This window comes from Aspergillus flavus, chromosome 6 (assembly GCF_009017415.1).
Source record: "Aspergillus flavus chromosome 6, complete sequence".
Classification (NCBI taxonomy): Eukaryota; Fungi; Ascomycota; class Eurotiomycetes; order Eurotiales; family Aspergillaceae; genus Aspergillus; species Aspergillus flavus.
The window spans coordinates 3,903,236-3,923,860 of NC_092410.1; the positions used below are offsets into that span (position 1 = coordinate 3,903,236).

The 20,625-nt window shown below is 49.2% G+C and overlaps 8 protein-coding genes across 8 annotated transcripts; 5 read left to right on the top strand and 3 right to left on the bottom strand.

Annotated features, from left to right (window-relative positions):
- Positions 1-105: 105 nt before the first annotated feature.
- Positions 106-3,108, bottom strand: F9C07_11493 (cyclin-domain-containing protein; the record flags this gene model as incomplete). Its single annotated transcript, XM_071507632.1, has 2 exons — positions 106-504; positions 2,200-3,108. The coding sequence occupies 2 exons, from the start codon at positions 3,106-3,108 to the stop codon at positions 106-108; spliced, it is 1,308 nt and encodes a 435-aa protein (XP_071368050.1).
- A 454-nt stretch (positions 3,109-3,562) lies between these two features.
- F9C07_11492 (uncharacterized protein) lies at positions 3,563-4,053 on the top strand (the record flags this gene model as incomplete). Its single annotated transcript, XM_071507631.1, has 2 exons — positions 3,563-3,694; positions 4,000-4,053. The coding sequence occupies 2 exons, from the start codon at positions 3,563-3,565 to the stop codon at positions 4,051-4,053; spliced, it is 186 nt and encodes a 61-aa protein (XP_071368051.1).
- Positions 4,054-4,350: 297 nt separating this feature from the next.
- Positions 4,351-12,835, bottom strand: F9C07_2286830 (P-loop containing nucleoside triphosphate hydrolase protein). The gene is made up of 10 exons (XM_071510855.1): positions 12,531-12,835; positions 12,378-12,473; positions 12,248-12,317; positions 11,642-12,197; positions 11,214-11,589; positions 9,539-11,142; positions 9,280-9,477; positions 5,894-9,213; positions 4,763-5,833; positions 4,351-4,697 (listed from the first exon to the last, which is right to left on the bottom strand). The coding sequence occupies exons 6-9, from the start codon at positions 9,578-9,580 to the stop codon at positions 5,470-5,472; spliced, it is 3,924 nt and encodes a 1,307-aa protein (XP_071368052.1). The 5' UTR covers positions 9,581-11,142; positions 11,214-11,589; positions 11,642-12,197; positions 12,248-12,317; positions 12,378-12,473; positions 12,531-12,835; the 3' UTR covers positions 4,351-4,697; positions 4,763-5,469.
- Positions 4,422-4,987, top strand: F9C07_11491 (uncharacterized protein; the record flags this gene model as incomplete). The annotated part of the gene is made up of 2 exons (XM_041293656.1): positions 4,422-4,697; positions 4,763-4,987. 2 exons carry the CDS (start codon positions 4,422-4,424, stop codon positions 4,985-4,987), a joined length of 501 nt encoding a protein of 166 aa, XP_041148529.1.
- On the bottom strand, positions 10,819-12,623 carry F9C07_11489 (putative cytochrome P450 monooxygenase; the record flags this gene model as incomplete). The annotated part of the gene is given in 7 exon segments (XM_071507630.1): positions 10,819-11,142; positions 11,214-11,589; positions 11,642-12,197; positions 12,248-12,317; positions 12,378-12,473; positions 12,491-12,520; positions 12,531-12,623. 7 exon segments carry the CDS (start codon positions 12,621-12,623, stop codon positions 10,819-10,821), a joined length of 1,545 nt encoding a protein of 514 aa, XP_071368053.1.
- Positions 12,836-12,849: 14 nt separating the features above from the next.
- Positions 12,850-16,442, top strand: F9C07_2286832 (diacylglycerol acyltransferase family). The gene is made up of 4 exons (XM_071510856.1): positions 12,850-13,906; positions 13,959-14,597; positions 14,650-15,045; positions 15,111-16,442. The coding sequence occupies exons 1-4, from the start codon at positions 13,350-13,352 to the stop codon at positions 16,093-16,095; spliced, it is 2,577 nt and encodes an 858-aa protein (XP_071368054.1). The 5' UTR covers positions 12,850-13,349; the 3' UTR covers positions 16,096-16,442.
- A 282-nt stretch (positions 16,443-16,724) lies between these two features.
- Positions 16,725-18,629, top strand: F9C07_11487 (uncharacterized protein; the record flags this gene model as incomplete). The annotated part of the gene is made up of 2 exons (XM_041293655.1): positions 16,725-17,305; positions 17,360-18,629. 2 exons carry the CDS (start codon positions 16,725-16,727, stop codon positions 18,627-18,629), a joined length of 1,851 nt encoding a protein of 616 aa, XP_041148525.1.
- Positions 18,630-19,431: 802 nt separating this feature from the next.
- On the top strand, positions 19,432-20,262 carry F9C07_11486 (uncharacterized protein; the record flags this gene model as incomplete). The annotated part of the gene is made up of 1 exon (XM_041286749.1): positions 19,432-20,262. The coding sequence occupies one exon, from the start codon at positions 19,432-19,434 to the stop codon at positions 20,260-20,262; it is 831 nt and encodes a 276-aa protein (XP_041148524.1).
- Positions 20,263-20,625: the final 363 nt, after the last annotated feature.

Below are 20,625 nucleotides of genomic sequence, written 5' to 3' on the forward strand. Positions count from 1 at the left end.
TTTCAGGGATATGGACTTTCCAGTCAGAGTGGGTATCATTGAAATATTAACTATTCGTAGAGGTTCAGATGCTATCAAGTACAATCAAGAGCCAGACATGCCAGTTCATATGTTCCACCAATTAGTCGTCCTTGTGGTAGACGACTTACGCCTCACGGTCTTTTTCGATGCCAGGAATCGTCTCTTACTTGGGCTAACGGAAAATTGGAGCTTTCTCTTGACTTTGGAAACGAGCCCGCGATCGGGGAGCTTGCGTTGTCTCAAGGATTTGCGGACTAAAGGAGATGTCTCTTCTGAACGGACTGTCCGACAGATTGGCATAGGGTCACTGCAATCTCCGCATCTTGCACCCGACATTTCTGGTTTCTCTTGCGCATAGAAGGCCTCACACTGGCGCTCGGGAGTGCGGAACTTTTCTTCTGATCTCAAGGGTCGAATTGCTGAGATACCGGAAGGCGGCGCCTTGGAGGAATTTGAGACATCTCTCGTCCCTGTCACACCACCCTTTAAGAGTGAAACAGATTAGAAGAGGCTCAGAACCGGACCTTTCATGTGTACGCCGAGTGGAAGCAGGGGCTCATGGCAGTGAGCTATGAAGATGAACCACGTACCGAAGATGCAGAGTCTGGTACTTCAGGTACAGCATTGACCCTGTCTAAAGGCTTCTTTGCCTTAATTGGCGTTTTGAATGGTGATGCTAGGCCCAGGACTTTCGCCATGTGTGGTTAGAGGCGCTGCTAGATGGGGCGCAACAGACTCATCTCAAGGTAGAGGAAAATGGTCGAGGAGGATTTGCCTACACACATTGAGAGAACTTTGGTATATATAATGCAGAAAGTATGCATATTTTCTCTGGGATACTTGAAGGATGCCAGGGCCATAATATTGCTGTGCATTCCGCCGCTTTGGTCGCTCCTGCAAGCAAGGGATGATAGAGAACCACCCGTGGTCAAGTCCTTTTGACAAGGGCAGAGGATATCCAAATGACCAGGAAATGCCATCATTTGCTGCTTCTGCGTCGACAGGAATCTAAAGCTTCGGATGTGGGCAAGGTTTAGGAAGCATGCACGTAATCTCTGGGGATCTCGCTTTGGGGCTACTGTGTCGCTTGCCTGTTTGCGCGAGTCATCCGATCTTAACCTAGCACATGCTGGGCTATTGAAGAATTAGGCTTTTCGCTTGTGTTCATGGACTGATGGCAAGACTTTTTGAGTCCCGCTTGCAGATCAGCCTTCCTTACCCGGAAATAACACCCCTTGGTGGTTCATTCGCCCGACCCTCGCTTACGCGGACAGCCTGGAAGGGCACATACTTTAGTTTGGCAGAGTCTAGGTAACTTTTGTCGGTTTGAACTTAATCGTAGTGGGCCGACGTGTCATGTTGCCCCGAACTAATCTCCTGTCAAATCATCGTGCATGGAGATCAAAAAAGGAAGGATGGGAATGTAAGGCGTCCAAGAGAACCTATAGAAAGAATGTCAAGGAAATTAACCATACATAGCTTCTGTGGATAGGTTACTGGGTGAAGATTATCATGACTGCCGTCTAGCTCAACGATCTTAATCCTGGTTGCTCGGAGACTCGGATGTTCTTGCATGCTGATCATGCACTATCTTAAACAGATACCTTGGCACATAGAGAGTACAAGAAGTACAACTATCATGGTCTCTTATTCCTTTGTACCGTGGAAGCTGAATATTTGTAAGACATCCGTGCTTGGTCACCAAAACATGATTGAACAGAGGGATTTGTATACCATTCCTTACTGTCATAGCACATACTAACCTACCAATCTGTCGGTGCATTATTGAGCTTCCGGGGTAGTGATGTGCATAACGCCACAGAGATGGCGCCTGATGTATTTTCCCATTGTCTTAAAGTTCTGCATAATTATGCCCGCCGCAGATGGGGAATGCTTCTGTTCGCCGGAAAGGGCAATGTTCCACCCACGATGTCGGAGATAGCATGTTATTAGTATTCGAAACATATAGGCTTCTTCGTAGTGCAAGAAGCTCGCTAATGGCCAGCTACTATTGTGATATGATCGAAGAGATTTGGTTACTCATCCTTATATACAATCACGTTCAAACTCGACAGTAGAAGGCCCAGCTGCGGTCGTTTCATGCTCTGCCAAGTATCCATTACTTCCGAGGACAAGATCAACATAACACTCTGACAGCTGTTCCTGATGTGGCGCAACATCCCATTCCAGATATTTCAGTAGCTCCAATTCCAAAATTGCCATTTCTGCAGCAGAAACACCACCCGCGGAAGCAAATGATTGGTTGGGCCAGGCAAAGTCACTTATACTCTTGCTGGCTACTAAGGCACAGCTAAGAAGAAGCCTATGAGCTGTAAGGCTCGATACATCGAACGTGGGGTGTGTTTTGCAGAGTTGTCTTATGTAGATAACCATCATCACTAGTATTGGAGACGAGAGACGTAGCCGATGCGTTAAGCGTCTCAGGTACTCACAGGCGGATATTTGGGGGGCTCTATTCGAGTGAAAACGTGTAACGTTAAATCTCGTGCGGAATGTCATATCGTTGAAGAACGCCAGCCTTCCCAGTGTGTTTGAAATCAACTGCACGATTACCATGGGATCGACCAGCTCAAAGCGCCGTGGGAACCGCTGCGAAAATGGTTCAGGTAGACACACTGTGGACAACGGGATGACCTGATTGGTTCTCTCGTCTGTACCTGGAATACTATTTGAAATATAAGAGCTTATTGATCGATGCGATGTCGCGTGCGCGTCTGAGCGCCATTCTGCTTGCTGGCGCACCCAGCGCTCGAAATTTCGCTTGATTTCACTATTGCGCTTGGACCGTAGGAATTCATCAGATTTACACTCGGAGGAAGGAATATGCCCGCCACGATATGAGTTCCCGTAAGGCCAAAAGGTAGCGGTCTTAGTGTCCTGCTGGCGAAGATCGACCGTTTGTCTCACTGGTTTCTTGCCAAACGTTAAAGCCGGCAACATTTGCAACCTATCATGGGTGTTCGTTACATCAATGGGCTTTTGGAGGAGTGTATGGTGAAGCATACACTCTCCCTTATACCGAGTAGTGTTGGTTCGAATTGGTGTGACAGCGGTAGAACCTGCCATTGTTAAGGTAGAGAGTATAGACAGAAACGTTTAAGTTAGATTCTTTCCTTTGAGCTCACAATGACCGTACCAAAGACTGTATATGAATGTTTTTGATCATCCAAGAAGCATAGTAGTGGATCCACGCGAACCAATGGCTGGTCCCCAAAAAGACGAGTCTTAACCATGGTTGAGATCATCGGTCAACGTCTCCACGTCACCATCAGGTCATTTCATAAGATGCTTGAGAGGAAGCTCTTGAGTAGAAATGGTAATGTCATCACTGGCGGTCTGATCGCTTATTTTCACCAGTTAATGTGCAGCATATCTCCGTGGACTATATCATATTGGGACAAGGTTTAGTATCGCCTCTGCCGTGAATAACACGCTTCCCTGAATAACACGCTTCCCTGAATAACACACTTCTTAAATATAGAGTTATCCACGAACGCCAAAGTCTACATGCTGACCCAAAATGATTGAATATGAGAGAGGCGCTGGCTTTCTTGGTTGCCACGTCGAAGATAACAAGGAAAAGAATAAACGCCATCGGGTCATGTATGGCTGTAAGCGCCTAAACCTTGAGCTCAAGACTTGGCTGACAGAAGTAAGTATGAAGAGACAAGCAGCACCCCGTCATTTTCCCAGGGCCTCATATCATTCTTAGCCATGTAAGTGGACTGTTGATATTGAGAGAGTGCTCAGTGCAGCTACGAAGGGGTTAAAGCTTAAATAACGGACAAGCGAAGCAGGAGAAGAATGCAATCGAAAACGGTGATGAGCACGTGCCTATGACATGAATGACGATACTAATTAGTTATAAAGAGATCATTTGGACGGTAGCTTAATCGACAAGAATGGTAAAGTGCCTATGTGTCCAAGGATTGGCAGCACCATCTTCGCCGTTTGCAGGTCGGAGAATACGGGACCTGGATAGTATTTCCGGGGACATCCGAATGGCCCTAGAAGAAGAGGCACGGTCCATGATCTATTATGACTTTGTCCCAAGTTATGATCCTTTTTTGCCTCTTCACCATGTTATGGGGCAAACTTGCGATATAATTCTCAGTATCGCTCAACTAGTCAATGGAGGTTACACCTGGTTTACCTCGCCAACCAATCCAGAGGTATTGAATCAAGCAGAAAAACAAATCCCTTGACTAATGACTACTCACAATCTCCACCCGTTCGGTATTCGGCTGTTGTCGGAGGCCGAGTTGCTGCTGCCTCCGTTTATAACCTGTAGAAGTGATAAATACTACTAATGCTTGCAGGCTGATCTATATTCAGTCCTATGCTTCCTCACTACGTCTTTATGTTCATATACACCGACAATGCTCACCCTCAATATCGCTTACACGGAACCAGTGAACAATAGCTCCGATCCCTCCATACCAGTACTTACCCAAGAGCAAGTCTGGAACGGGCTGAAACTGAAAGCCCGACATCCGCAGGATTTTGTTCCATCTCTAGATGATTCCCGAATTCTCGAGGAACGGGACGATGGAACCTATATCGTAAGGGAGGCTCATGTTGCGGCCAATCTCCACGAATCCCCCATGGCTGGAAAATGGGTCAGAGAAGAATGCCAACTACATGCGCCAGTCAGGGTAAGGCGCCGAGATGCTCAGTGTCCATTTCAATAATTATCCGTCATGGTCTAATGAGATAACAGACTTATTTCACACTACCGGGAGGATCAGTAGTGGAGAACATCGTATCGATTGGACATGATCAGAACCTTTACCTTACGTTTACTTACGAATGGAAATTGGCTGATCTCGAGCCTGGGACAAGTGAGGCAAAGAAGGCTAAAGATGAACATATGAGAATTGCCATATCCTCCGTGCAAGGAACTATCCGAGCATTGAGACAAATGGCCGAGGAAGGGACTCTATGAACTTTGCGCTGTAAGTGCCGAGACTGCCTCTATAGAACTTGACGATGACAACCATGTTGTTACACCCAATTTCACACGTGATATTCAAGAATAGTACAAGGTATCAAATACGAAATAGCTGCTTAGAAAGGCTCTGTGTGTAAAGAAACGAAGTGTAGTACCATGAGGGAAGCTGCATGGAGACACATAGGACTCTAAACCATCATCGTTCAAAGTACTAACGCGTTGTACTAATAGAAAAAGCACAATCCAGATTGAATCATTATTCTATGAAAGGTGACAGTAACAGCTAAAACCGATACTAATACAATTCCCAAGAATGCCTTGCTGCTGTCGATCAAAAGAAACCAACTCTATCCCACAGGAACCAAATGAAGGACAAAAGGTTGAACTCCTAGACGCCGCCAAAAGAGATCAATAAGAATGAGTAAGAATCTGGAATCCTGCACTCATTACATACAACACATAATGTCACAATATCCCTACTTCGTACCCGTGGCATCCGGATTCTGTAGATGGACGAGTTCGTAGTAGCGTCCCTTCTTCCGGAGGAGTTCCCGGTGCGTACCTGATTCAACGACCTCCCCCTGATCTAGCACATATATCAAGTCTGCGCGCTGGATAGTGCTCAGCCGGTGAGCAACTGCGATCGTTGTGCGTCCCCGCGCGGCGGCATCCAATGCTGCCTGGACCACCTTTTCCGACTCAGAATCTAGCGCGGACGTAGCCTCGTCCAACAGGAGGATTTTTGGATTCCGAATGAGGGCCCGAGCGATGGCAATGCGCTGTTTCTGGCCACCGGAGAGCATGCCTCCCTTATTGCCAACAATGGTGTTGAAGCCTTGCCTGCAAACTGTTAGTATATCTCCGTCTCTGTACCAAAAGGCATGGTGTGGAAAGGCTCACGGCAATGACAATATGAAATCGTATATGTTTGCATCCTTGCAGGCTTTAACAAGAAAATCATCTGTGACATGAGGTGTGTTGCTCCCTAGCAGGATGTTCTCTCGGATGGTCCCTTGGAACAAAGTCGGTTCTTGGCTAATGAGAGCCAAGTGACTGCGATAGGAAGACATCTCGAGAGTGATAATATTCTTTCCATCTACGTAAACACCACCTTTGAGGGGATCATAGAATCTCTCCAGCAACGCAATGGTAGTGCTCTTGCCGCTTCCACTCGCACCCACTAGTGCAACAAATTGCCCTGGCTTGATGGTCAGGTTCAAGTGGCGAAGGATTGGTTGTTCCAAGCGACTGGGATATCGAAAGGAGACATCGCGGAACTCCACCAGTCCTCGCATGGACGTAACCGGAACTCCTTTGCTCCGAGAAGCATGCATTGTGTCGCTGCTGAACAGACGTTTGAACTCACGGGCAGCGTGCTTCGCCTTTCCCATATCCGGGGCATGAGAGAAAACCGTTCCAGCGGCTTGGGCCCCAAAGATCACCTCACTGAAGCACACGTAAAATTGAAACAGGGAATACTCTCCATGACCAAGTAGAGACCCGCCATACCAGAACCCCAACGCCATGCAGAAGAAAGGCAACGCCTGTGAGCTGGCGTAGAGTAAGGACGATTTCACAATGGGGAGTATATCACTCTTCAGCTGCCGACGGAGCTGTGCTTGATAGGATTGCAAAGCCTCCGTCTCCATGGTCAAAGAAACGACCGTACGGATGGCAGAGGCTGCCTCACAAGCAGAACTAGCTGATTCTTGATATGCTTTCTTGGCCCTTCGTTGGAACCGCTCCAACATCCAAACGCGAACAAATCCACACATCAGCAGGGCTGGAACCGCGGAGATGCACACCAGTGCCAACTTCCAGCCTATTACAAGGGCTACCCCCAAGGAAGCCACAAGATTGACAGAGACAATCAAGATAGTCCCCAATGTGACGCCACTAATGCCAGTTAGTTCTTTGGTCCCCGCGCTCAGAGTGGCTGTTAATGCGCCTGTCGTGTTTTCCTGTTGATCGAAGAAAGAGATATCCTGGTGCAGCATCACCCGGAATGCTTGACTGCGGGCCCGGTAGACCATCTTTTCGGAACTATATGCAAACAAGGTTCCTTGCACACTATACAACACAAGCGACACAATGCCAATCATGAGAAACATGAGGCACCAGAAGTTGGCATCGTGCCGGAGCTTCGGATATTCAAAGGGGGGCAGGCTGAGGGTGCTGACAGCCTTCGCAAACAGCACAGCCTGCGATGGTTGGATCCCCCCTGCCAGTATAGATGCGCAGAGCCCTAGTAATAAAAACGGCCACTCGGGACGGTTGAACGAGGCAAGGAACTTGAACAAAGTCCAGAAAGAATATGCCTCTTCCTTGACCGGCTGCATGAGATGAGATAGTGACATTCTCGACACTGGTCTTTGTTTCTCCCCAGTGTGCAATCCAATATCGGATGCGTCATCACTGAGGATGCTGTAAATATCGGACTCGTCATCGCCCGGGTAATCTTTGTCGAAGAAGAAGGTCATTGGGTTATGCTTAGGGGACAAGTTCGTCAATAGCTGGGAATATCTCTTGGAGTATCTCGAGTACCGTTTCTTAATCTGCTGCGCTTCCACCATGTCACAATAGATCCCCCGTCGATCCATCAAATGCTCATGCGGCCCTTGCTCAACAATCTGTCCATTGGCAAGAACAATGATGTTGTATGCCTTCTGGATTGTGGACAGCCGATGAGCGATGACAATAGTCGTTCTACCCTTAGAAGCCTTGTCAAGCGCTGCCTGAACGAGCTTTTCGGATTTCGTGTCCAAGGCGGATGTTGCTTCGTCTAAGAGCAGGATCTTAGGGTCTTTTATGATAGCTCTGGCAATAGCGATGCGCTGCTTCTGGCCCCCAGAAAGCGAGAAGCTCTCGATATTTGTATCATAACCATTCGGAAGCGCCATGATGAAGTCGTGCGCATTTGCCATTCGAGCTGCTGCTTCGACTCGCTTTCGGATCTCGTACGTCGATTCCTTTTCGAATCGAGAGCCAATGATACCATAACGGATATTCTCCGCGATGGTGGTGGCGAAGAGTCTCGGCTCTTGCGACACGAGCGACATTTGCTGTCGCAGCCATCGGAGATTCAATGTCTGGATATCGTGGCCGTCGAGCATAATGGTCCCCGCGACTGGGTCATAAAACCGCTCAAGCAAGCTGATGATGGTACTTTTGCCGGACCCTGAGGGACCCACGAAGGCAGTCGTCTTACCGGCAGGAATATAGCAACTCAGGTCATGGGCAACAGTGACCTCGGGTCGCGAGGGATAAACGTGCCTGATGTTCTGGAGTACAATATTTCCTCGGACAAACTCCAGCGTCTTGCCCTGATCGGACAACGCATCTAAAGGGGATTGACGGTCAATGGTGCTATACAGCTTTGATGCTGCCGCCACAGCGTTCGACAGCGCTTGTCCATTGGGGGCCACATTGCCCAGATTATAGGAACCTAGGATGATGGCCATCATGATGGTCAGCACATCCCCGGCTTTGATGTTACTGATTCCTTCGACGAGGAAGCGAGACCCCATCCAGAAGCCAAGTCCATAGTTGAGATACATGATGCATAGTAATGCTCCCACCATGATGGCGAAGATCACTTTTGACTTCATTCCGGGCCCTTCGGCATCCTTGAGATGCGATTCGTACTTCCGCGCCAGTGTTTCCTGAGCATTAAACGCTGCGACGGTCCGGATGGAGTCAAGGATGTCCTCGGCCATACTGGCGCCACGACCCTGGTATTCCAATGCTTTCTTGCTAAAAATGAGCATGAGGGTGGAGCAACCACCCATGGTCAACAGCAATGCGAGCAGGCTGGCACTACAGATTAGTGCCAGCTTCCAGTTCTTTATATAGGCGATGATGAACGCCGTCACGAACGTCGAAAGCCCGGTCAAGGCTAGGCCGACCTTTTCGGAGATACCGTCTTGAATCAGGTTCGTATCGGCGGTGATCCTCGTTGTGATCTCCCCAGCACCAAGAGTGTCGAAGAAGGCAATATTCTGCCTTAAGATAGCCTGGAAGTATTCCACCCGAATCTGCTGTACGACATGGTCGCCGGTATAAATGAAGCCGACGGTCGCTAGATAAATCGCGACGAACTCAGCAGCACCCAAGTATATGAAGTAGACCACATTCTCGGTCAGCTCGTGATGGAAGTGATCGTAAGTAATCCGATGGGTAGCGATGTCTTGAAAGGTCGACGTCAACCTGCCGAAGAGGACCTGTCATAACTACTTAGTCTTTGTGCTTAGAAGCCAGCGATTACTTTAAATCGAGGTAGCACTTACCGTGAAGAGAGGTAGTGCTGCACCGCCTGCGATCGCAGCAAGCGCACTGCCGAAGAGAATGGCGACATCCCATCGAGTCGCATATCGATAGATACCAAAAAAGCCGATTTGCGACACCGGCGTATGGAGCTGTCGATCGAGGACCTCTTCAGCGTGCGAGACAGAGTGACCCGTAGTCGTACTGCCCGTCCCAGGAGACTGCTTAGATTAATGGGTCAGTGGTAATGCTCTGATAGCGAGATGAGTGCATGGACTCCACCTTTGGGAGCGGCTTCATCAGTATATCCTTGTCGGACTTCATGGTGCGAATGGCTCCCAATCTTCACATCTGATGAAATGCCAGGCGGCCATTTCATTTCCAACATCAAACGTACTACCAGCGCAAGCGATCGTTACGCGGTTGCTTTGCGAGCGTGTCAAGAAACCTTAAGGTAATGCAGCAGCCTCTAGGGCTTTTTGCAGTCCTCCCCGCGTCTTCCACTCACACACGCACTTCTTAGCCACCCCACCACTATTACCAATCGACAGCCAATCTTGCAAAAGCTTTCCTGAATTGGGATAGTAAGGGGTCCAGGGTCAGAGTGCAATTCCTGACATTGTCTGTCGGGCTATCTCATCACATCATCCCCCGGGTGAGCCCTGAATGGGGTTCAAGTCCCGATATGGGATGGCAAGCTACGGGGTATCCTCAGGTGAACAGTGTCTTAATCTTGGGTTCGTCAGATAGATTGCGATTTTCCTTCCTTGCCACCGTAACCCCTTCGGATTCTCGTATAGGTAAGACATGCCACCAATTTTCTTGTTCGAAAGCCAGAATTTAGGTATGTGAACTGGCACGTGGAGCGTCCGGTGTTTCATCGCCCTACAAGTACCTTCCGTGAGCAACGTGGGGCCCATTATTCGGTATTATATGCCATCGTGCGCTCCCATGTTTCAGAGCATGCACAGATCACCCTCGGTAGAAACGTCGGGCGTTGGGGCTATGATCGACAGGAACCGGTAGTATAACCTGCTTGGTATTAAGGGAAATGAACTCAATTCCAGGGTAAACAAGTATAGTCATTTCGGCTCGGAGAATACACCAGTGCTGGAATTTGAGACTGTTTGAGTGTGTTGGGAAGCTCAACAGCCATGTCTCAAATTTGGGTTCGGTATTAGAGAACGTCCATTCCTGCCGTCCGAGGTCTGAAATATAGGGCGTTTGACTTAGTTCCCTTTAAGCTTTTCCAATTAAACTGGCGCGAAACATTAATCACAATTTAATCTTATCAGTGGGAACAAGTGCCGTGTACTAGGAAATTGGACAATGTATGGAAGTGAGAATAGCAATCATGGGACTTCGACTGCCCTAACGGAAGCACTCTCCTGGGTATACAATATATTTGACTTTACAACAAAACATTAGGCATAAGCCTGGACCCATGACAAACATAACAGAAACGCCAAGGAGATATAACAGAGTCAGGATATACGGTTAAGATATGACAGATCGAAAGACGAAAATAGAAAGAGAGAGAAACAGGGCGAAACATTCGAAACTTAGGCCTGCCGTCGTTGATGAAGTTTCACCTTCAGGTCCGGCAATTCCCAGAAAGCATAGCAGCGACTCTCTCGCTGCCAGTCCTTGACCGTTCCCACGTATTCAGCTTCATAGTCCAAAAAGAAACCAGCTAGGGTTATTTGCATCATCTGCTTGGCAAAGTATTTTGCGATGCAGGCCCGACTACCCACCAGGAACGGCTGGACAGCCTCCTTTTTGTCCCTGGACCCGTGCTCTGTCCATCGCTCGGGAATAAACTCATAAGGTTCGTTGAAGTATTCAGGGTTGTGATGCAGCGCGAACAGTGATGTGCAGATCTCCGTCTGTGATAAATTAAATCCCGCCGGGCGTTAGTCGGGTCCACACCAGTACAGCGATCTGTCAGAAAACTTACCCCGGCCGGGATGTAGACCCCATCCACATAGGCTCCAGGTGAAACTCGCGGGCCCCCTAGTGGCACAGGAGGGTAGAGTCTCAAAGCCTCTGTGATGACGGCATTGAGGTACGGCAGCTGTTGAACAACGTCTCCTGAGATGTCTTCTGCCGAATGGAAGGCGCCCTGCAATTCACGGACCAACTTGGCGTGGGATTCGGGGTGGGTCAAAACGAAGAAGATAACGGCACACAATGCGTTTTGTGTGGTGTGAAATCCTGCCAACATGATGGCTGAGAAGTTTTCTGCAATCTCAGACTCCGGCAAGCCACTGGTCTCCGCTCTCTCCATTACTTCGACCATTATATCGCGGCGGGTGTGGGACGCTTTCAATTGTCTGTCATAGTGTAAGACATACGGGGACAGACCGGTAGTGTGGGGGCACTTACTCATGGATCAGCCGCATGCGGGCTTCTTCGCTACGAAGACGAATACCTTTGCGTAGAAAACGGCGCAGAAGCCATTTCATCACCGTTGGGACTCCTGATCCATCGAACTGATCTCTGATGGTGGCCCAGTAGAAGATGCGAGGCAACTGGGCGGTCCAAAAGTACGGCTTTCCTCGCTTCAAGCAGCCAAGGGGCTTTCCAAGTAGGACCTCAGAAACCGTATCAACGGAGTGGCAGTAGAGAAGCTCATTGAGAGATAGAATGGTCTTACTCTCCAATCTCGAGTTAATCACGTCGTGAAGCCGCAGGGTACATTCACGAACCACTCCAGCATGTGCTTCCATACTCCCTGGTGTCATTGAAGGACCAAAGAGCTTACGGACAGACGAATGATAGATGGGATCAGAGGCTGTGAAGATATTGCGCCGTGAGATACTCTTGTAGAAGCCGGTTTTGAGAAATGCAGAGCCCTTGCCAGTACCAGAGCCGTAGATGTTACGCAAAGCTTTGATCGTGTTTGTCGTCGCTTGGCCGGGGGCGAATCGAGCAATTTTACCTGTAAAGCAATTAGCGTGGAGTCGAAGGCCGCATAGCCCTGTCTCTTACCATACGACTCATGCAGTGCATGGAAATGATGTGCACTCCGTCCCGATATGAAAGCTAACTTGGTTGCGATCTGTATATATTAGCATCAAATCCTTCGGATTCCCTCATTTGCTCTGGGAAGGTGACATACACCGCAGCAGAAAATATCAAGGAAGGGCCCCTGAACGCCCTTGATGGTTGGCCCCTTTGGCTGGACCTGCACAAAGAGAATAACGAGAAAAATGAACTACACAAGTCAGTCACACTGTAGACAGTTGTCACGAATTCATGGACCTCAACATACAAGCACGACCACCAGGGTCGGGTAGGATATCATCGCAGGGGAGTAGCCCTCGGGCATTTGCCCAGAAGGCAGATACAAAGCAACAAACACCATTTTGAGGTCTCTAGCCAACGAGTGAAATTGTAGGATATTTGATATGCACAAGCTACTACTAGCCTTTGCGCGAACGAGAGACTTGGTCGGAAGACTTGGAGAACATGGGACCTACGTGAAGGTGATATAGCGTCCTTATCTATCCCACAACAATATACAAATCCCCAGTACCCAGAGCCGGTTAATTAGCTTTACGATCTATACGAGCTGGTCTTTTTTTTTTTTTTTATTTTTTTTTTATTTTATTTTTTCAAGTTTTTGCTTTTCTTTTGTGATTAACTTGTTGCCCCTAGGCTGATAAAGTTTAGCTAGATGCGCTCGAATCAACTCGAGGATCATCATACGATTTGAAATCATACTATGTTCCAAGGGACTGAGTCTCACCAGAAAGATCTAGTTCAAGCTTGATTCTTGGCAGGGAATCCCGATGTTTGGGCTGGTGGACTCAGAAACCAGAAGGAAGTTTAGGGCCCAAATTTGGTGTTCCGGACATAGCGATCGACGTCAAGTAGCCCTGACCTTAGTTTTGAGTCAATTCGACCTGGGACTTGGCAATCAACCCTAATCTCAAACAACGTTTTGGATTTCCCCTGTATGTGTTAAGAATTTATTATATATGATCATCTGTCTCAGGGTCGTATGTCTTCTCTCCTGTAACCCGGGGTTGATTCCTCATGTATTATCTGGAAACCCTGACTTACCTTCTACACTCGTTGTCTTTCCCTCATGATGGCTAGTAATCAGCGCACAAGTGTGCTGTTTCTCGCAAATAGCGAGCATGGCCAAACAAACATTATTCTGGCGATCACGCACGAGCTGCTGGTGCGAGGAGATGTGGATGTGCATATTGGCTCTTTCCCTGCCCTTGAGCGACGCATTGATAAGCTCTTGGCTGACAATGCCTCCGCGTATGATGGTTCATTCCGGTCGCGGATTCACTTCCATCCTATTAGAGGACCTTCAAATACAGATGTCTTTATCCGCACTGGGAAGCGAGGCGCTTTCCATCCTCCTGGGTACCATGGAGCGGTACTTGGGTTCCAGTCTCTGTGCGAAGACATCTGGGGTTGGACGGAAGAGGAATACGTAGATATCTACAACTGCTGCGTGGAGATCATCAAGACCGTTCAGCCGTCAGTCATCGCGGCCGACTTCTTCTTCCTACAAGGCAGAGATGCTGCGTATAACACGGGGTACACGGCGATTTTGATCAATACTACGTCGCTCACTCATATTGTTCTTGGATTGCAGTCACAATCCGCTGCGTTGTGGAAATATCCCTTGTGAGTAATGCCCTTAATACCCCAGAAGCTGCAGCCACTGACTACCAACCAGGCCGGGAACAGGATTTCCATACCCTCTTCCATGGCATTTAGTTCCACTCAACGCTCTTGCTGTGGTCAAAACAGCTAAGATGTACCATGGAAGTGGGCGGCGACGTGAGATTCGCGAGTGGAGGATTCGGCACAAGATCCACGGTCGGTTTCCGTTTGCTGATGCCTGGAGGCCCGATCGGTTCCATCTTTCCCCAGCGTTAAAAGAGCTGGACTGGCCTATGGATGTGCCCGATAATATTCTTCCTTGTGGACCGATTTTACTCCCCACGGCTTCGGTTCATAAACAGGACCCCGAATTGGCAAGTTGGCTGCAGAGAGCGCCGACTATCTTGGTCAATCTTGGGACGCTCTATGCGCCCGACCCTAAGGTTGCCGAGAATATTGCGTCAGGCCTCAAGCTCTTCATAGATGCTTGGAAAGGGGAGAAGATCCAGATTCTGTGGAAGCTTCCTAAACACCCGCATGATGAGAATGATGTATACAGCCGGTCCATCGAGCCGCTGAGACAGGAGACTGAAACCGATCGCGTTCGGATCCATCCATGGTTCTCCGTTGAGCCCATGGCCATGCTTCAAACGGGGCAGATTGTCTGCTCCGTTCACCACGGTGGAGCGAACTCGTGGTACGAGGCTATCCAGTGAGTCCTCCTTCACTTACTTATCAGACACGGTAGCAGCTGACAGGTATAGGAATGGCGTCCCCCATGTGGTTCTACCAGCCTGGCAGGATTGCTATGAGAACGCTGCGCGAGCGGAGTGGCTTGGAATTGGGGTGTACGGCAACAAAACCCGAGCTCCGAATATCAATGATCGAGAGTTAAGTAAAGCACTCTTGAAGGTCATGAGCGATCGCTCATATAAAGAAAAAGCTCTTGACCTTGCCAAACTATGTCAGAAGAAAGAAGGACGTGTGGCAGCTGCGGAAAAGATTGTCGAGCTGGCGCGCAACCCGGACTTGATGGCCATGCACATTCCGGATATGAAGATCGGTGATTCTCAATGTCAGCTCAGTGAAATCCGAAACCGTTCAGGAATGACTCTCCAGTCGGTTCAGTTGCCTCCGCCGGAAGTCAAGCCAACAGCTAAGTACATCTCCCTAACCGTAACACCATTGCTGTCCATTCCGGTTGTAACTGACCCATGAGCGATAGGCCCTTTCTCAATGACCTTGCAGAGGCAGTGCTGATGACTGCACTTTGTAACACTTGGTCCATCCTACCTTTGCTTGGATATTCACTTCTACTGGTGCCTCGTTTGCGATTCCTGGTTCTGGTTTACCTCATCTATATCAAGTATATTGCTAAAGCACACGAAAAGGGGACACTTTCTCTGCGGAACGATAGCTTCCGGACTTCATGGATCTGGAAGACATATGCATCCTACTTTCTCCTGCGACTCTATCGTTCGGCATCTCTTTCACCGCAAAAGAAGTATATCTTCGGCTACCATCCCCATGGTGTCGCTATTCGAGGAGCTGTGGGCGCATTCGCCGCAGACGTGGCCGGATTCTCCCAACTCTTCCCCGGGATTACCAATACCCTTTTGATGAAGGATAGTGTGTTCTACCAACCACTGCTTCGAGAATATCTTCTATCTGCTGGGCTCAGCGGCGTCTCCCGAAAATCATGCATCAGGCATCTAACACGGGGAGGTCATGACGGTCGGGGAATGGGCCGTGCCATTACCATTACTGTGGGAGGGAGTCGTGAATACAACGTCGCTCGACCGGGCACCATGGAGGTCGTGATCAAAATCCGCAAGGGTTTTATCCGAGTCGCCGTGGAAACTGGCGCCGACATCGTGCCGGTGGTCGCCTTTGGGGAGAACGAGATCTTCGACCGCGTGGACGTCACATCCAGATCTGTGCTCAGCATCGCTGCGCGGGTGTGGGAATGGTTTGTTGGCCACAAAGTGGCATTCTCCATTGGCCGGTTTAACATCTTCTGCCCTTATCGTAAGCCGTTGAATGTGGTCGTGGGCAATCCCATCCCTGTCACTCAACAACGATGGGACCCCGATGAGAAATATATCGATCAGTTACACCAGCAATACATGAGAGAGTTAGAGAGGCTATGGGATAGTTGGAAGGACACCTTTGGGACTGATAAATCCGTGAAGTTTGAGGTGGTGGAATAATTCTGTTTTGGCCTGAATCATAGTCTCTCACTACGCTAGGACATTTTCTCTTCCAGTCATGCAGCACATGGGAAATTACCATTCTGCCTTGAAGCCTTTTTAAGCCTATTAAAGCTTGACCTAATAATACATTAGCTCCATGACCAGGAGTTGTTATTGGCTGAAGCGTAAGCGTCGAAAAAGCAGACTGGGGCCGTGGGGCGCGTTAGGATTCTTCCCACCACTTAGGGTTGTGATTTCCGACTCTTCAGAGTCCCTTGTTGGGCTGTAATCTTCAAGGTTTCAGACGTACAGTGCTAAGCGAGCCTAGGAATGCAATAAACTAATTTTACTGGCGTGGCGGAGTCAATACGCTTTGGATTAAGGTGTGAGGAATCCATCAATACGAATTTATAACCAACATAGCCTCAAATAAAGTCAAGATACCGCTTTGGCCCCCACGTCAGCCTCAAAAATGACCAACACAACAACAAGCGCTAGGATCCTTTTTCTTTACCCTTTTGCTCACGCGTCGAGACGTTGGGCTCGCTGGGCTCTTGCAATAAATTCAAGATGGGGCCCCGGGATCATACCTTCGTCCGCGTATACACTTCCCTCATCTACACCTCCACTGAGCTATTCACCTTTCCATGGCGAAAACAGAACGCAAGACGCCGATCGAGGGCGCTTCGATTCCATTAGGCAGTTCCCCAAGTGACGATGGTGCTTCGTCTTCAAGGCATACAAACCATGCGGTGTTAATTACCTGGAGTTCTTTTGTGGTCACGATCCCCATCCTCGCATTAACGGTGGCATTCCTGGTGCTAGTATTCAAGTATCGTGTGAGCCATGGAGATGCTCCGTTCGAGAGCCTCCGCACCTCGGATGCGAAGGATGAAGGCAGCGCGCTTTTTGTCAATATGAATTCCAGTATCCTCCTGTTTTTAGCTTCCTGGGCGAGCTCTGTGGCGACGATGCTGTCTGGGTTCATGTTAACCCTCGCCTCGTTTCCCATAGCACGCCGATTCTTCCAGGATATCCAGAGTTCTCGTGTGACTCGCCTGCCAACCCCATATCAGTTGGCACTGACCTTGAAGTTTCTGGATGGAAGCACTCTTGGTGCGATCTGGAGTTGGATCGTCTATCTCGTTTCATGGAGAAAGAAGCGTGCACCGCTGACACCTCCCTTGACCGCTGCTTCATCGATTGCATTACTCGCAACTCTGCTTGGGTAAGTCCTTCTCACCTGCTGAAGGTTGCTGGAGATGTACTGACACCCGGAGAGGCTGCTCGTTGCCCTAGGAGACACCTGGCTGCATCTTACCACCACCACCGTGGAATTCACTCAAGTTGTGCCGGTCACGAACCAGACAAACTATGGTTTTGGACTTATACCCGAATGTTTGACGAGCAACAACTCGGTGGCAGCGCAGCGCGGAGAGCAGATCTTATGTAGTGTTTCACTAGCGGTTACCGGCAGCTTCCTGAGAAACGGAACGACCTCACTCGGGGTGCTGAACGACATGTCCGACCAGGCGACCGTCTCGACATATACCGACCCCCAGGCGAACAAGTACACCTTCCTGCAAGCACCGGAAGGGGCATCACTGTCCAACCGAGACTATACCGCGAAGACCTACGGAGCGCGAACACAATGTGAACTGATATCGACCAAGTGTAAATTGCAAAACAACGCTTCAATCGTCACTTACAACTGCTCCAGTGATTTCGCTGGAAGTTTCACTCAGAGTGGCTTGAAAACGGCATTCTTCACCAACGATAGCATGGCCGAAGACATGAGCCAGAGTATGTACAACAAGGGTGTGGGCAACCCATACTACTTTGCGGCGGCCGACATCATGAGTCTAGCCGGCGGGGATGCGCCGAACTCAACCGAGTTTGTCAAGAGTCTTCACGGTCCATATGCGTTCATTTTGGGTTGTAACACGACAATCTACGACATTGAGTACGATCGAGTGAACAACTCCATCACTCGTTTTGTGCCGACTATTAGCAACACCTCTGCCAGCAACGTCTGGCAAACGAGCATTTCCCACCTGAACAACTGGTATCCCACGATCGAGCAGACGGCGGGAGCAGCCATTTTGAGTGGCTCGGCGCAGGTATTTGTCGACAAGATCGCCGAGGCCTTTAGTAAAGTCACTATCGCTCTAGGAGCCGACGCGGTCGATGCACGACCAGCACTCGCGGCACAGGATCGAGAGTCATTCCTCGTGGCGCGGCTCCCAAAAGCTCCGCTCATCACCTTGGTCGCAGTCTGTTTCCTATATGTGCTCTGTGGTTTGATTTTCGCTGTCCTCGCCATGGTGGCTGTTCGACATAAAATCCCTGATATCCAAGCCCGAATGAGCCTCGCGGGCGTGGTTGCAGATCGATTTGGGGATTCGTCGTCATGGAATAAGAACACGACCGTGGACGAGATGTTCGAAGAGTATTCTGGCAAGTCGGAGAAACGGGTTGCTATTGAATCACCGGATCTTCAGGGGGCGCCTCGATTCACAACCTGGACAGTGGAATCGACTGTTGTTCATTAATTGGCGATTAAATAGATATTCCCTTAGGATTGGACTAATCCATGGGTGCATAGCTAGCTGAGGCTTCAAGAATACATAATGTTTATCTTGCATTGTTTCTTTTATACCCCTTCGCCTATGGGCCTCGGTGTCCTCTGATATATGTACTGGCATCAAGCAGCCACACCATACGCACAAGCACGGTAACCATTCTGCTATACCAACAAGTAGATACAGGTAGTTCACCACCAGGACACCCACCATGTCTTGGCAAGATCCTCCTTGAAACGGCCATCTTCTATGTCAATGAGTGATAGAATTTACGTGCCATGGGTCAAATTTGAGCACGGTGGCAACAGGATGAAGATCCTTTCCTGATAGAAATGACGTGGTATTCCCAGAGTCTCCGATAAGGTTAAACTGGATCCCCAGTTTCTCTGGTCCAGCGACCCCAGGATCCAGTCTGCGTCCTCCCCATGGAGTGGCCGAACGTGCCTGCAGTACGGAGGAAGCATGCAACCTTTTGCCAAGCTGTCAAAAAGTCAAAGGAAAGGAAAGGAAGTCTCTGCCCTTTCGAATCCTTCCGATGACAGCCGCAGTCCTAGCCGGACCCTAGTCAGGTCGTATCATTTAAATTCAAATTTCAGGGGCCAAGTTTAGTCGGACGCCAAGACAGACGCGTTCATTTCGGAGCTTCAGCTTAAGTCCGGAGAACAAAATCTTTTGTCTCAAATTTTCCATCGTGCTCGTCGATGGCTCTTGCTGTCGCTGTATGTCGGTAGCGGTCTAACAGGGGTTTCCCGGCAGTGAGCATCATGCCCTGATGTCTGTCAGTTCAAAGACCAGTCACTATGATCCCTTTCGCGGCGAGTCCAGTCGCGAGATTGCTCTGGAATGTGTCGTGGCGACGTTCATCGCCATCGCATGGTGTAATTCTATCGAACTTGTCGTCCTGTGTTTCACAACCTTTAAACGATATGCGGGATGCTATTTTTGGAGCCTGATCATAGCCTCTGTCAGCATCATTCCCTTTGCACTGGGCTATGCGCTGCTCATTTTTAAAATCTTCCCCAGTTATTTCTCGGTCGCACTCGAGGTTGTAGGCTGGTGGGGCATGGTCACCGGCCAATCCATGGTCCTCTGGTCTCGCCTGCATCTCGTCGTCCACAGTCGCAAGATACTGAGATGGACACTGATCATGATCATGGTGGACGCCATTCTGTTTCATGTCCCGGCATCGGTCCTTGAGTTCGGCGCTCATTCCAACCACCAAGACCAGTTCAATCCGGCCTTTGATATCTTCGAACGGATTCAACTAGTGGCCTTCTCGGTGCAAGAGATCGTCCTATCGGTCATTTATGCGTGGGCCGCAGTCGAAATGCTGAAACTTCTGCCCCGGGGCCATTATAAAGGCATCCTGATCCATCTCCTGGTTATCAATTTCGTTATGATTAGTATGGACGCGGTGGTAGTGGGCATGCAATATGCCGGCTTCTTTCGCCTCCACGTATCCCTGAAAGCGATGTTTTACAGTGTGAAGCTGAAGATGGAGTATGCCATCCTGGGAAAATTGGTTCATGTCGCCGCCGTTCCGGTGCATCCTTTATCAAGCTACACTCCGACCGACAGAGCCAGTTCTGTGTCGCACATATGAAGCTGCGGATGTGGATGTTTCCTATGTAGCATTGGTTTGGCGATGTATCAGTTACCATCGTGACTAATGACGGAGCTCTTCGCATGAATCTGCTGCAACGCCTTCAGAGATGCAGCTCATGTTGATGTTGATGAAAATCAATGATCCGCTACCCATGGAGTGGATGGGTACTCCGTGTGAAAGTCCATTTAGTATCACGATGCTTATCGTGCGGTCCGGGGCGAAGATATGAGCATGTCGGCTCTGGATTAACTGCGAGTAAGTGAAAAATTTCCTGCTCAAGTATGAGCGAAGAACTCCGGTTGAGTGTGGTGGCGAAGTTAGGGAATTTTCCTGGAGGCCAATGTGATATTGGCCTTTTTC

Excerpts from the sequence above, each read along its gene's own strand:
- F9C07_2286830 (XM_071510855.1), bottom strand. The coding sequence starts at position 9,580 with ATGAAGTCCGACAAGGATATACTGATGAAGCCGCTCCCAAAG. Across the intron at positions 9,214-9,279 it reads CAGCACTACCTCTCTTCACG|GTCCTCTTCGGCAGGTTGAC; the intron begins GTAAGTGCTACC and ends TAGTTATGACAG. Across the intron at positions 5,834-5,893 it reads GATTTCATATTGTCATTGCC|GCAAGGCTTCAACACCATTG; the intron begins GTGAGCCTTTCC and ends AACAGTTTGCAG.
- F9C07_2286832 (XM_071510856.1), top strand. The coding sequence starts at position 13,350 with ATGATGGCTAGTAATCAGCGCACAAGTGTGCTGTTTCTCGCAAATAGC. Across the intron at positions 14,598-14,649 it reads TCGTGGTACGAGGCTATCCA|GAATGGCGTCCCCCATGTGG; the intron begins GTGAGTCCTCCT and ends TGACAGGTATAG. Across the intron at positions 15,046-15,110 it reads GAAGTCAAGCCAACAGCTAA|GCCCTTTCTCAATGACCTTG; the intron begins GTACATCTCCCT and ends CATGAGCGATAG.